Source organism: Octopus bimaculoides, chromosome 23, assembly GCF_046866305.1.
Source record: "Octopus bimaculoides isolate indiv1 chromosome 23, ASM4686630v1, whole genome shotgun sequence".
Classification (NCBI taxonomy): domain Eukaryota; kingdom Metazoa; phylum Mollusca; class Cephalopoda; order Octopoda; family Octopodidae; genus Octopus; species Octopus bimaculoides.
In genome coordinates, this window is record NC_142950.1 from 276,246 (window position 1) to 291,245 (window position 15,000).

Consider the following 15,000-nt stretch of genomic DNA (forward strand, 5'->3'; position numbering starts at 1 on the left):
TATTCAACATTCCATTCTCCTTACAACGTTGAATTAAATTGATCTCATTAAAAGGATTCTATTAATTATGGTTATTAGTTCAAGTAAAATAGCATGAGAGAGAGAGAGAAAGAGAGAGAAAACACACATACATAACACTAGGAGCACACATGCATGCACCCACATACATACATACATACATATATATATATATAGATATTGTACTGGACTGCTTTTCTATGTTGAAATCACAGTGCTTTGCAGACCTTTGTGTGTGTGTGTGTGTGTGCATGTCTCTGTGTGTGTGTGTGTGTGTGTACATATATACTTCCATATATACACACATATATATATAGATGCTTGTACATATACACATGGTGTATTTATATGCATATAGATGTAAACTTATATATACATATAACTTAAATAATCTATAAATCTGTCCATGTATATCTGTGTGTTTTAAGAGTGTGTGTGTGTGTGTGCATATATATATATATATATATATATATATATATATATATATATATATATATACCACCAAGTGCTACTGTGCATCTACGCAGTTCAACATTTTTCCAGTGATGCTGCTGGCATGCATCGCAATCTCTCTGGAGCTTGCATCATTGCTATGACCACCAATGCTGTTACCCCTACCACTACCACTCACACCTCTTCTTCTTCTGGAACAATGGACTATGTTTGCCTATACAGATGACATGCATTTATATATACATATGTGTATGTGTGTGTGGGGGTGTATATATATATATGTATATATACCCGTATGTGTACGCAGTTGTATGCATGCACACACACATATACATACATAAAGGCATTCATACATTTGTATCAAAGTTGACTTTAGGGTTGTCAAGGTAACAAAAGAGAAACAAAAAAGGGAGATAAAATAATGGAATTAATTAAAAAATAACAAAAAAATCATGAGATAAAATGATTAGTAATAATCCAATAATGATAAGAAAAATTACTGATAGTTATTATGTAATAACAATAAAAAATGGTTTCTTGATAGCTGCTGTAGGTGTAATAATAATAATTGTAGTAGTAGTAGTAGTAGTAGCAATAGTAGTAGCAGCAGCAAAATTCATAGTAGCAAGAGTCAATTTGTCGTAGTTGAATAACAATAGTAATAACAACAGTAGTAGTAGTAGTAATAGTAGTAGTAGCAATAATAATAATAATAATAATAATGATAATAATGATAATAATCATAGTAGTAGTAGTAGTAGTAGTAGTAGTAGTAGTAGTAGTGGTAAAAAAACAATCAATCGTTGTTTGATTTTGCTGTCGTTGATTTTTTTTGTTGTTTTTTTTTCTATATTTATATCATTATTTTTAACATTTTGTTTTGTATTTTTAAAACATTTAACGTTCATTTTTTTGTTATTTTTTTTATATTTTAGTTTTTTTTAAATGTTTTTTTTTTTTAAGGTTTTCATTTTAAATATTTAAAATTGTTTTTTAAAGATATTTTATTTTTCATTAATGTTGTTCTTGTCCTTTTTGTTGTTGTTGTTTTTTTTTTTTCATACTGGATCAATCTTCTTGAAATACTTTCAACATCATCACCATCATAATCATAAACACTGTCGTCATCGTCATCATCATCTCAATCATAAACACTGTCGTCATCGTCATCATCATCTCTTTTTATTCTTTGTGAATGTATGAGAAAATGTGTATGTGTATACATGTGTGTATACATTTCTTTCCTGGCCCAGCCATTTCAGCATTTCAGTATATATGTGTGTGTGTGTATATATACATACATACATGCACACACTCACTTACATATATGTACATGCATGCATGTGTGTGTATGTGTGTGCGTATATATACACACAGACACACATATGCATATTGTTACCATGATCCATTGTATGTCTGCTTCACATGCTAGCATGGGTTGGACAGGTCTTTATGCTCTGAATTGTTTCTTATTCAGAATTACTGCCTCCAAAGAAAGAATAGACAGTGATGATAAATCCATTAAACAATCTCACACACACACACACACACACAGCCATGGATGAGGTCTACTATCAAACTTCCCTTTCGACTCTTCTTTCCACAACAACAATCCATTCATCCTTCCTTCTTTCTCATCTTTTCTCCTCCTTTTCTTTTTATACCTGCACCTCCACCACCACCGCCACCCATGCTATCCCTAATTTATGGCTTCTTTGTTTGCATCATTGATGTTTTTCACTTCAATTACACTTCACCCATCAAAAACAACACATATATATGCATATATATATATATATATATATATAGGTACACGTATATACACATATTGCATATGATACACAAACACCCAACCGCAAACATACATATACAAGTGTATATACACAACATGTGTACCTGTATGTATGTATATAAAGTATAAATGTCTATAAACGTGTGTGTGGATCATTTTCATTAATAAGAAAATTGTAATTATTTTTAATTGGTCACAGTTCACCTGGTAGGAATGGTAGTGGTGTTGGTGGGTGTGGGTGGTCGTTGCCGTGGTGATGTCCGTCGTCTCCCCTCCCTGACAAGCTGACCAGACACTTGGCTAATCTGACTGGATCAGATTGGATTGAATCAGTTTGTCTGTTGATCCTGTAAAAGGATTGTATTGGTAGTAGTAGTAGTAGAAGTAGTGGAGTCTTCCACGCTACAACAACAGCCATCACAAACCAATACCACCACCACACACACACACACACACACACATGCATGCATATACATACACCTACACAAAGGTTAAATAAAGAGGTTTGTTGATGATAGCCGCATTTGCATTTGTTTATAGAATCTTCTTTTGCATGTTCAGTAATCGAAGAGTGCAGTAGTAACAACAACAACAACAACAGCAACTGCTACAGCTGCAGAAGTAGTCAATAGAAAGGCGGTGTTGGTGATGTGTTCTTTAGTATGCTGCAGCTTGCACCGGAGATTGACCAGTCGCTGGAACATCTTCTTTACGAGTCTATGAGAAACAAGAAAAAAATGGGAAACATGAATAGATGCATGTATAGTTTTACAAATACATATTTAGATGCCTATGGAAGCATACAAACTGCTACAATTGACTTGAAATATATATATATATGTACGAAAATATCTTTATCTTACACTGGTTACTGTGAAAGACTGCTTGTCAGTGCAACAAGCAAGTTGAAAAACATTACTGGATACTTCAGCTGAACTGTCTCTGGGAATCTCTTTTCCCTGATGTTGTAGCCTCACCCAAACTGCTACGTTTCCTCTTGTTGATACACTGGTGACCATGCTTCAAAAACATTACACAGTTTCTCAACATCAAACAAATTTTAAAATCACCACCAAGTTGTCAGTATGCTGCCCAGAACATCATCAATGTCCTCTAATGCAACAAATAAATTCTTGTTCATCTTCAAAATAAATCTTAGTCAACATTGACCACCTAAAACAGCTCCCCTTGGATCTTAAACAACATCACCCCACCACCTCAACAGACCCAACAACATCCATAGTCTTCCACTGATGCCTCCATCTACTCCAGTGAATGCTTTCTCTAGCACAGGAGTTAAAAGTATTAAAAAACAAAAAAAACCCACTTGTTTCTTCATCATGGTTATCCTTTTCTACTAATTTCACCTTCTTTCTGCTCATACATGCATACATCTGAACATGCATTGCAATGTATACAACATGGAAACATGCACGACATGGAAACATGCACGACATGGAAACATGCACTTAGCAAAGACATTCATTGCTAGCAGCATACATAAATTCAGTATGGACAAAAGATGCCAGCAGACTTCAGCTGCTTTGTTCAGAAGCCTGGAAATGGCTGAATTTGTTCCTTGCACTGGCAGAGATTATACAACCCATATTGAGATGCACATGAATATGCAAATAACCTACAGCTATACTGACTCACCAGTACAAACACTATGATTATGTCACTGACTCACACACTGACTCAACATACATGCAGTCTCAATCAGAATTTCCCTAGTGTTTTTACAATCATACTCTGTTTGACCTAATATTCAACCACAATTATGGCTTCTCTTGCATATTTTCCCTGCTCTTGGCTCTGCAGGTTTTTTAGACCTTCAGCTTTCAGAGTATTTCACATGGAAGACAGCCTTGCAATGAACAGTGAAAACGTTTTCTGTCAATGCTTCAACATTTTCCAGCCACATCACCTGATCACCGTTTAACCAACACTCTTAATCATGCATTCTCACATTCTGATGCATATTCTTCACACACTTCATATCTACACTTCTGGCATTTTGTTCAATTAACCATTGCAGGTCATTGCATTGGCAGAGGGAAGTCCTCTAGCAGTGAACCAAACACCAACTTAGGAATCCAAACTTGAATCACTATATTCACATGTAAAAACAACAATAAGAATAAACAGGATGCTCTCAAAGATTGATGGCATCAGCAATTGACCAACCTGGTACTGTCTGATAAGTACATTGAGAATTTGATTTTGTATCAGTAAATGGTTGACCAGGGAAAAATACAATCCTGCAGATGTTTAAACTCATTAAATTCCAGTTTTGCAAACAAACATCTTTCCACTTTTTTGGACAAACTAACATATGGGATGGTCATAAACATTTTTGGTACCCATTCTTTGAATAGGCATCAGCTATGTATAAGTTGTTTTACTGCTCAGTCTCCAGTGGCTGTGACAAAGCCAAGATCAACGGCTGCCTTATCTGTGTCCCTCAACATTAACGACAACGAGGGCAGCAGTTATGACACAGTTGAAGCCAGCTGGCAGCCGGACCCTAACCCTAACCCTAACCCTACACCAGTCACAGCTGCTGTCGCTCTCAAAACATGTCTTGCATAATCTGATGTCTGGTGTTTATCGTAATATCATTTTGTTAATGCTGGAGTTTCACACTAACTTTGTGTTCTTTGATCTCTCGGCTCAGTCAAATTATGTTTGCTACATTTGGGGCCACCCAAACAACAAGCAGTGAAACATTACACACACACACACACACACACACACACACACTACACTTTTTAAAAAAATTATATTTGAAAGTGTGCAGTTAGAGGACATATTGTTCACAGGGAAGGCAAACAGGACATCACCATCATTTACTCACATGGTTACTTGGGTAAAATTTGTAAAAACAACATACATGCACAAACCTTACACAGGTGTTAATACACATACATATATATTCATGATGATTTCCAAAGAGTTTCACTGATAAATTTGATTGACAAAGTCACAGCAGAAAATATTTGGCCAAAGTATTGTGAAGTGAGATGAGTGTATGATTGTGCTGTAAAGCTTCTTGACCACATCACCATACCAGCATCCCACTCCTCTCTCTCTCTCTCTATATATATATATATATATACACACACACATATATATATATATCAATAATAATAAATAATAATAATAAGGATTATTACGAAGTAGCATTAGCATTTAATTCATTTTGATATATAAATACAGCCTCAAAAAGACCTATTTTGAATACCTGTGAGCAAACAGGTAAACGTTTGGAGAAATCCCTTACTAATTACCAATATATATACATACACACACACACACATATATATATATATATATATATATATATATATATATATATTTGTAGCAAAAGAAATATAAAAATGTGATAATTACTTTGCTTAATTAAGCATGAAACTGTGTTTACAGTAAAACCTATGAAGGATTTGTCATTCCAATTATGTTCACCAAACAAAAAAAGAAAGAATCAGATGAAGAAATGTCTAAGTTATGATTAATTATGAACAATGCACTGCACAAAATATACGTACAATGTTTGGAATGTATAATATATATATGTCAATTATGAATCTGGTTCTATTACTACATGTGAATTTTAATGTTTTATATGCAAAACTGATTTATTAACCATAGGAAGTAATGAAAGTGAACATATATTAAATAATATTTGAATATTCTTGCTATATGATATACATATGTTTTCTGAAACTGTTTTATATATAACATGCCATAATAATATTTATGTAATTGAATATTTAAATAATATGTATAAGCAATGTATGTTGTGATGATGCATTTATGAAAAACCAGTTTTAGCTTGTTTCTTTTAAAATGTCATCAATAATGACAGCACATGTATGTACAACCCTGCCCCCCACACACACAGACTTCAAACTCACACAAATATACATGCGCCTACATGCAAACATATATGTACACATATATTTATGCATGCATATGTATAAATACGCAATGAAATGTATACAGAAATTTATTAGTTAAGGCATGTATATATATATATGTGTGAATGCACGTATATCTTGCATGCATGCATATGCTCATGCATTTGTAATCATGCACATTTTTAATACATACATGCCATTATTATTTTCATTATCATCAGCTTTAGAATTATTGTTATTATTGTTGTTACTATTGTTATTGTTGTGTATTACATACCTCGATACTGGTGGTAGATGTGACTGGTTTCATCCAACATACACTTGGCATTAGCTGGGTACAGCAACATATGCAAAGAAAGGCAGTGTGATGGTTATATTGTTTTGGATTGTTATGTGTAGAAATTGTGTGTGTGTGTGTGTGTATTATAGCATTAGAATGATTGGGTAAGGTGGTAGGCATCATCTTTGTTGTGCTTAGTTCACAGTAACTGTGATACCAAACTAATCAATTTCAATGTTTAATTATCGACTTCATTCAAAAAGTTCATTTTCTCTCCAGAAATCACAGAGAGGAGGCATACAGCTACAAGTTTCGAGCAGTATCTTAACAAGATCACAGAGGAATTGATAACCTATCTTCAATATTCAATTTAAAGTTGTATTTAACTTTAAATTCTATATCTTGTGGGGGAAAGTTTGTCAGAGTCTCAGTTCCGCTGAGGTGGATGGGTCTTCTCAATCACAGCATAATACCATTCATCTTGGTACCCCATTATTTCTGAGAGGCTCAAAATCTTGAGGTCAGTCTTTGTCACTTTGTCCCACGTCTTCCACATGTTTCCCCCATGTTTAGTGAATGGTACTCCTTTATACAGCTGTCCTCATCCATCCACATCACATGACCAGCACAATCTCTCTTCAGTCCACCACATCTGATGCTTCTTATGCCCAATCTTTCCCCATTGATATTGCACATCCATCTAAGCAAACTAGTTTCATTTCTTTCAAGTATTCAAATGTCATTTACATTCACAATCCAAGTTTCACAGCCACATGGCTGTTTTTACACAAGCATCACACAATCTGCCTTTCTTTCATAAAAACACAGATTTACCTGTGTTTTATTATCCACCTCTACTGCCAATTAGGTTACCTAGATAACAGAAACTATCGACTATTTTTAAAATTTTAATCAGTTAAAATTATAAAGTGACTCAAAGGTCAAGAGTTTAGTGAAAAGAGTTTGATGAGGGTCATAGAGGAAACTTTCGGCCCTTGTGTCATTTTGTAACTTCTGTAGGCTAAAATGAAAAAAGAAAATTTATAAACTTAAGTTTTGGGCACCATTTTTCCTGCTTGTATTAACAGAAACCTATATATCATACACACGTGTGTGTGTGTATATATATATATATATATATATATATATATATATATATATATATATACGCACATACACACAAACAATTCAATCTATGCTATAAATGTTTGAACAGCATGCCAATTTATTTGGACTTAATGAATTCCACTGGCATTTTCTGCAGTGAATTGTTTGTCGTCTTATCAGTCAGGTTCAAACCATAGAAAGACACACATCTTTTTCTTTTCTGTCTCAAAAATTTATGTATTTTTATTTATATAATGTCTTATCAAGTTTATTAGGTTGTAGAACAAATGAAGAGGTCTACGAGAGGAAAACATACGTTTATTATCTTTAGTTTTGTTGCATACACACACACACACACACACACACACGTGATTATAGTTGTAATAATGAAGTCAAACGAAATGATGATATTTTGAAATAATTACACACATACCTTTTAGGTGTGTGTAACAAATAATAGGAAATGCACCTGAAAGAGCTTTCTCAGTTAAAACATTTCAAAATAGAAGCCAGTCGATGGAAATATTGCACCCATGTATATATATAGTGCTGTCACTTCATTTTGAGCAATGCCATGGCTTGATTGTTCTCTTAAACATGAGCAGTACAGATATGACTTTTCAGTCCTGCTGGGGTGGGGGTGGGGGCCTATATTCTTTTGCATGGATGTGGTAATGGTCCAGAAGGAGTTCAGAGACATTATCACCTCTGCTGACACATGCATTCATTTCATCAGGGAATTTTAAATCGAAATATTTCGTCTCTTTTGGCCTGGCCAGCTGTATTCTGATGCAATGCAATATGGAGACGATAATAAGAGAGGCCAAAAATCAGGGGAGGCTTGAGCCTGAAAGTTTTTCTGAAGTGAGGAAAGGCCTTGTCCAGATCCAATTCCAACAATCTCCAAACAATGTTTGCCCAAAAGAAGAACAGCCGGGAGCCTTGGTCTTCTGTTATCCTCTCTGTGAGTCTCAATGTCCATAGATCCTTGCTCACCACCCTCATCCCACATCTTCCATATGTTCCCTTTACATTTTGAGATCAGCACTTCATTCATGCACATTACATGGCCATACCAGTGCAGTCCTCTCTCTTGCATGCTGCATCTCTGAAGCCTCGTATACCCAGTTTTCCTTTCAAGTCACTTACACTCCGTTGTAAGTTGACCTCGGTGGAATTTGAACTCAGAATGTAAAAACAGATGAAATACCACTAAGCATTTTGCCCAGAGTGCTAATGTTTCTGCCAACGCACCACCTTCAAGGTAGTCATCTGAGTATTGAAAAAGATTTACCTGTAGCATGATTATTCATGCTACAGGTATCAAGATGTTGACATCATGCTTGCTGTTCATTGTTCTGTGACTTCTGCAGAGACTGTAAGATGTAACATGGACAACTGCAATAGAGACTACAATGCTGTGGCCAATATATGCATACATATATAGACATACATACACATACATGTATATATATATACACATATATACATTTATATGCATACATATTTATACATACATAGACATATCTCTATATACACAGACATACATACATATATTTATACACACACATGTAGACAAATACATTTCTACACACACATACACAAATATATATAACTGTTTATAACAGACATGTATATGTACGTATATATATTTATTGATATGTAGCAGAAGCATCAGAATGACTCCAGGACTAAGAGTTTCATGGTATATATATATATATATATATATATATGAGATAAGCCAGAACTGAAGGAATCTTGTGGTGGTCTATATCACCTTGAGTTGTATTTGGCAGGAGAATTAATTGGAAGGTTATATTGAAGTTGCCATGAGGTGTGGAGTATCCATCTTTTTGGACTGAGTTCATTTTCAGGGTAATGAAGTCAGATGGGAGAGATATGGATGGTGGCAGTGTTTCTTGGAATAACTTGGCTGCAACTGATGGGGGAGCCTAAGACAGTATGTAGATAGGAAGTATTAGAAGAGAGAAACTGCTTGAGAGAGGGAGAAAAATAAAAAAAAAAGAAATCAAAAGAGGAAGAGAAGGAACTGAGTTTTGAGGCAGAAAGTAAAATTGAGGTTAGAAGGGAGTTGGAAAATGGGATTACTTGAACTAAGGGATATAAATGAGATCCATGAGGTTCATTTACATCCAGGTCACTAATAGGTTTAAATGGAACTTTTTTCTTTCTACTCCTACTCATCCTCTTGGTACAATGACTTGTCTTTTGGATCCTTCATCTCTTCTCTCACCTCAGTTATTTCCCCCCCCCATCTCACCTATTGAAGTTTTTAACAATAATTATTTGATAACATTGTAGGTAGTAATGATACCTGGCTTTTGTATGTATGTATGTATGTGTGTGTGTGTGTGCGTGCGTGCATATTTGTGTGTGTGTGTGTGTGTGTGCATTTGCTTATTTTTCCATTGTTTTGTTTAATCGTATAAGAGATGTTGTTGTCTTACCACTTCTCCCATCTTGTTTTTGGCATATTCGATCCGTATTCCTCCCCTGTCTGATGACAACAGTACAAAACCATGTAGCCTATTCATCGCTTCAGTTGCTTGTCTCACATCCTAGAAAAACAAGAAAGAGAAGAAAACATTACTTGAATGCAATTTAGAAGGAAAATGGTTGAAAAAACAATAGTGAAAAATAACTACACAAGGAGCAAAGCTCAGAGTGACGGGTAATCAATTGACTCTGAAATGTAAAATCTATTCACATCTATTTAAAAATTTCTTGCTCTGATAGTACAGGAGTGAAAGGAACTTATATAGCATGCCATTTACAATCCTGCAATCATTCAGGAACCTGAAAGATTGTATGATAGTACACAGCATGCTATATATATATATATATATATATATATATATATATATATATATATATTGATAGAAAAGGTAAGACAACAAAAGAAAGAGACCTCGATATTATGTAAATAGAGGAATTTATCTGTAAATAATATGTAACAATTATTTGGTAGCCATGATAATACCAAATAATTGTCACATATTATTTACAGATATATATATATATATATATATATATATATATATATATATATATATATATATATATATATAGTTGTAAGTACATACATGTATGTACACACACACACACACAAAACCATCACTAAATTTGTATCTCTTGAGATAACATAGTACGTGACAACCAGCAATCTACGTACTTGAATAGTGATAGATTGAAAAAGAAAGTGATTTAATATCTGCCTATTTATTTGTTTAATTAACAAATGGTTTTGCCCAAATATTGACCAAAATACATATCTTGACGCAATGTCTACAACGACTTGCCTTGTGTTTATTTTTCGGAAGATTGAACTTTACCTGGCGGTATTTGAAAGGAAGACATAAATCTTAATCAATAGCTAATTAAAGGGAAACACCTCTAAAATCTATTACAGCGTGGAAGGTGTTTATAAGTCATTTAAAATAACACACAAAAACCGTTAGATTCACTTCAACATTTAAATTTAATTTGTCAAAATATTTTCGTCGCTTTGGAACCACGACCCGTTCACTGACAAAATTCTGTGCTGTATCACGGAATTTTGTCAGTGAACAGGTCGTGGTTCAAAGCGACGAAAATATTTTGGGAAATTAAATTTAAATGTTGAAGTGAATCTAACGGTTTTTGTGTGTTATTTTAAATAGCTTATAAATGCCTTCGAAGCTGCAATTGTTTTCGTTTTAGCACACGATCTCATCTCAGATCAGGTCACTTGCTATGCATGTACAACTCTGTAACTCTAAAATCGTTGAAGGGAAAGAATTGAACAGACTTGAAGTAACTATAATTAAAACTTGACATAATTTATAAACAATCAGTTCTTAAACATCATGGGGATCAAGGCGGTCATATCAGACACAGCAGCAAACTCTTAATGCCTTTCCAGGAGGTGCTATAGACTAGAATTGTGTCCTCACGTTTTCCTTCTTTAACATTTTCATAATGATGCTCGTACGGGTCGCAAACGTTGCTAAGGAACCGCGTCTCTGCTTCCGATACAACATTGGCAGCAGCTTCTTTAACAGTTTTACATTTGGACACTGGAATACCTCATCTGCGAACAAGTCTATGTTGTCGGCGATGCGTTGTTGTGTGTGTGCGTGTGTGAATTTGTGCGACGTGGTTGCAGGTGTGGCTGTGAAGTAAGACGTTTGTTTGCGAACAACTTAGTACGAAGTTCAGCTCTGTTCAGTGGCACTTTGGATAAGTGTCTTCTACTCTAGCACCTGGTCGCTAAAGCCTTGCGATTGGATTTGGCAAATGAAAACTGACAAAAAAAAAATAAAAGGGCTCGTCGCGTGTGTACACACACACACACACACACACACACACACACACACACACGTTTGGCAAGCAAACATCTTACAAAACCGTCACGCTTGCAACCATGCTACATATACACATGTATGTATGTTTGTATGTTTGTGTCCCCCACCCCCTACCACCTGACAACTGGTGTCGGTCTGCTTACATACCCGTAACTTAGCACTTCAGCCTAAATGACTGATAAAATAAATACCAGGCTTAAAAAGAGTAAGTAATGGGCTCAATTCATTCGACTGAAACCCTTTAAGGCGGTGCCCCAGCATGGTGGCAGCTTCTAATTTTTCCGAATCAGTAAATTCTGCGAAGCAGGCTGAGATAGATCTCAGGGAGATTCCCTAGCATGGTGACAGCTGACTGGTTTAAACCAGTCGAAGAATAAAAGAATGTCTCTGCGTCTCTCTATCTCTGTCTGTCTGTCTGTCTGTCTGTCTCTCTCTCTCTCTCTCTATCTATCTTATTCTTCCTTATTCTATCGATATTTTTGCCCAACCGCTATGTTACGGAGTCGTAAACATACCAACACCGGTTGTCAAGCGGTGGTGAGTGGATAAACACAGACACACACACATAGATATATACATCTCTCTCTCTCTGTCTCTCACTCCATATATATATATATATATATATATATATATATATATATATATATATATTTCTATATCGACCACCAGCCATTAGGGTGTGAAGAAACGCTGTAGAGCCAACCGCTTTATGGATGTGAAACGCTGGGTAACCTCATCGATCGGCCATAACTATCTTTCATTACTCTTCTGCACTATAACTTAGAGTGTGCTTCGCTTTCGGATTTATGATTTACTGACCATATATATACATATATATATATATACACGACGAGGTTCTTTCAGTTTCCGTCAACCAAATCCATTCACAAGGCTTTGGGCGGCCCGAAGCTATAATAGAAAACACTTGCCCAAGGTGTCACGCTGTGGGATTGAAGGCGGAATCATGCGGTTCAGAAGCGAGCTTCTTAGCACTCAGCCACGCCTGTAGAATTATCATTATTGGTTCAGAAGTATATTACAATATATAAATTTTGAATCACCAAAATATTCTGTGCAGGACCAGAATTCTCAGACAATCGCTATTTCTCTGCATAAGCTTATCCCAATCCATCGGATTATTGCACGCACACAATTTGAAGAAAGGGAGCGGAAAAAAACCCTCCGAAATATTAAAAAAGTTAAAGGGAGATAACTATCTCCCGAAAATAATCACAAGCAGAGCTGGACAAGGGAGATAATTCCCACTCATAATCTGGTGGCTGTACTTTTCGTACCTAAACCTCAATCACATATATATGACTGTGCGTATGTGTGTGTGTATAATGTTCATCCGTCGTTGTCGACGATGACCAAAGTTTGTGTGTGTGTGTGGATACATGTATGTATATATGTTTCTACATCCAACATCAAAAACAAAACATAGAATAGTAGCAGAAAAAAAATGTAAACTGGAAACACAGAAACAACAACCACAACAACAGAAATAAATCGAAGAGATGAAATCAATTGACAAGATGAGTTACTAATTCCTACCTGGAATTCAACAAAAGCTACAGGAGAACCTCCTTTGTTATGCATCCGTAATCGACAGAACCCAGGGAAGCTGAAATTGATACACAAAACTTTAAAAAACGGGATGCAAAAGATGTAGAAGACATATATTTGTTAATATCACATGCATTAAAAAGAAAATAATAACAATAACAATAATAATAATAATAATAACTGGTACAACAAGTATAACAGTTATAAATATTGAGATATCTATAAATGGTGTAGTTTTATCATAAAAAAGTTTATTAATAGACAATGGTATATTATTCTGGTGGTGTACATGTGCAGACACACACACACACACACACACACACACGTACAGACACATATATATAAATATATATGTTTATGAATTTGTTCTGCAAATTTGTTCTGATGTGAAACTGTGTTGAAACAGATATTGTTATATTTCGGGATGGTCGTTTTTGTTTTTAACTTTTTTGCCAAATCTGCATTTAATCTATATTTGTTCTCCAGTCGTTTACTAACCTTCTTATTTTATCTTATGTTCATTGTCTGGAAACAACAGCAACAACAACAAGAACAACAACAACAACACGAACAACAACCGCAATGGCAACAGCAACACGAACGAACACAGAAACACAGAAAGACACAGGAGTAATATCAGAATCTTTTGACATTGGTCTTGTTCTTGTGTCCGTCTGTCTGTCTAAGCCATGCCAGCATGGAAAAAGGAAGTTAAATGGTAAGGATGATGATGATGAGCATACTTACGCACACACACACATGTATATATCATATATATATATATATAAACACATACACAGAGACACAGGAAGGTTAAAAAATACACACACACATACATAAATTGTCACTTATCCAAACAAGTAGTCGTATAGAAAAATGAAATGAAGTTGAAAATGCAGAGGAAATAAATGAAAATTTATTTAAATTTCAGAATACATTTACATATAAATCCTTTGACATTCACTCATTTCAAAACGTGTTGTGTGTCGTTGGGATGTAAACTGTATCTTTTCTGGCAGAATGGGACTCAGGTCACTCTCAGCCAGGGCACAAATTGATTGGCTGGAAATGGTCACATGGTGAGGTCAGGGGGTTTTGGGTTAGTCCCCTGCTATGTCTGAGTGTCAAAGTCATGTGACAGTCACACAAGACAGTTACATCAAAGTTCCACATAAGACATTCTTTAAAATCAACAAATGTAAAACTGGTTAAGTGTGTGTGTGTGTACAGTTTAAAATCTAAAATTTCTTATACACACATACACACGCGCGTGCATGCATGAGTGTATGTTCATGTAGGTGAGGATGTATATCTTGTACATGTACATGAATGAATGTATGTGTGTGTGTGTGTGTGAGAGTGTGAGTGCATAAGTAACAAAAATAGAAAAGACACAAATAATTGAAGAGTTTGTGCAATACATATTAAATGGAAGAAACAATATAAAGAGAGAGAGAGAGAGAGAATGAGAAAGAGAGAGTGAGAAAGAGAGCAAAGAAA

General features: G+C 35.1%; 1 protein-coding gene across 47 annotated transcripts in view; it reads right to left on the reverse strand.

Moving 5' to 3' along the window:
• Positions 1 to 15,000, reverse strand: part of LOC106878922 (uncharacterized) — a 483,138-nt gene continuing 468,138 nt past the window's right edge. For 46 of the 47 annotated variants that reach the window (XM_089340213.1, XM_089340206.1, XM_089340209.1 and 43 more), the window contains 4 exons: positions 13,489 to 13,558; positions 10,039 to 10,149; positions 6,461 to 6,514; positions 1 to 2,980 (listed from right to left, as the gene is read on the reverse strand). In XM_089340213.1, the coding sequence (XP_089196339.1) occupies positions 2,921 to 2,980; positions 6,461 to 6,514; positions 10,039 to 10,149; positions 13,489 to 13,558 (295 nt within the window). In that variant the 3' untranslated portion in view covers positions 1 to 2,920. The remainder of the gene's footprint in view (positions 2,981 to 6,460; positions 6,515 to 10,038; positions 10,150 to 13,488; positions 13,559 to 15,000) is intronic. The other variant, XM_014928282.3, reaches the window with a different exon arrangement.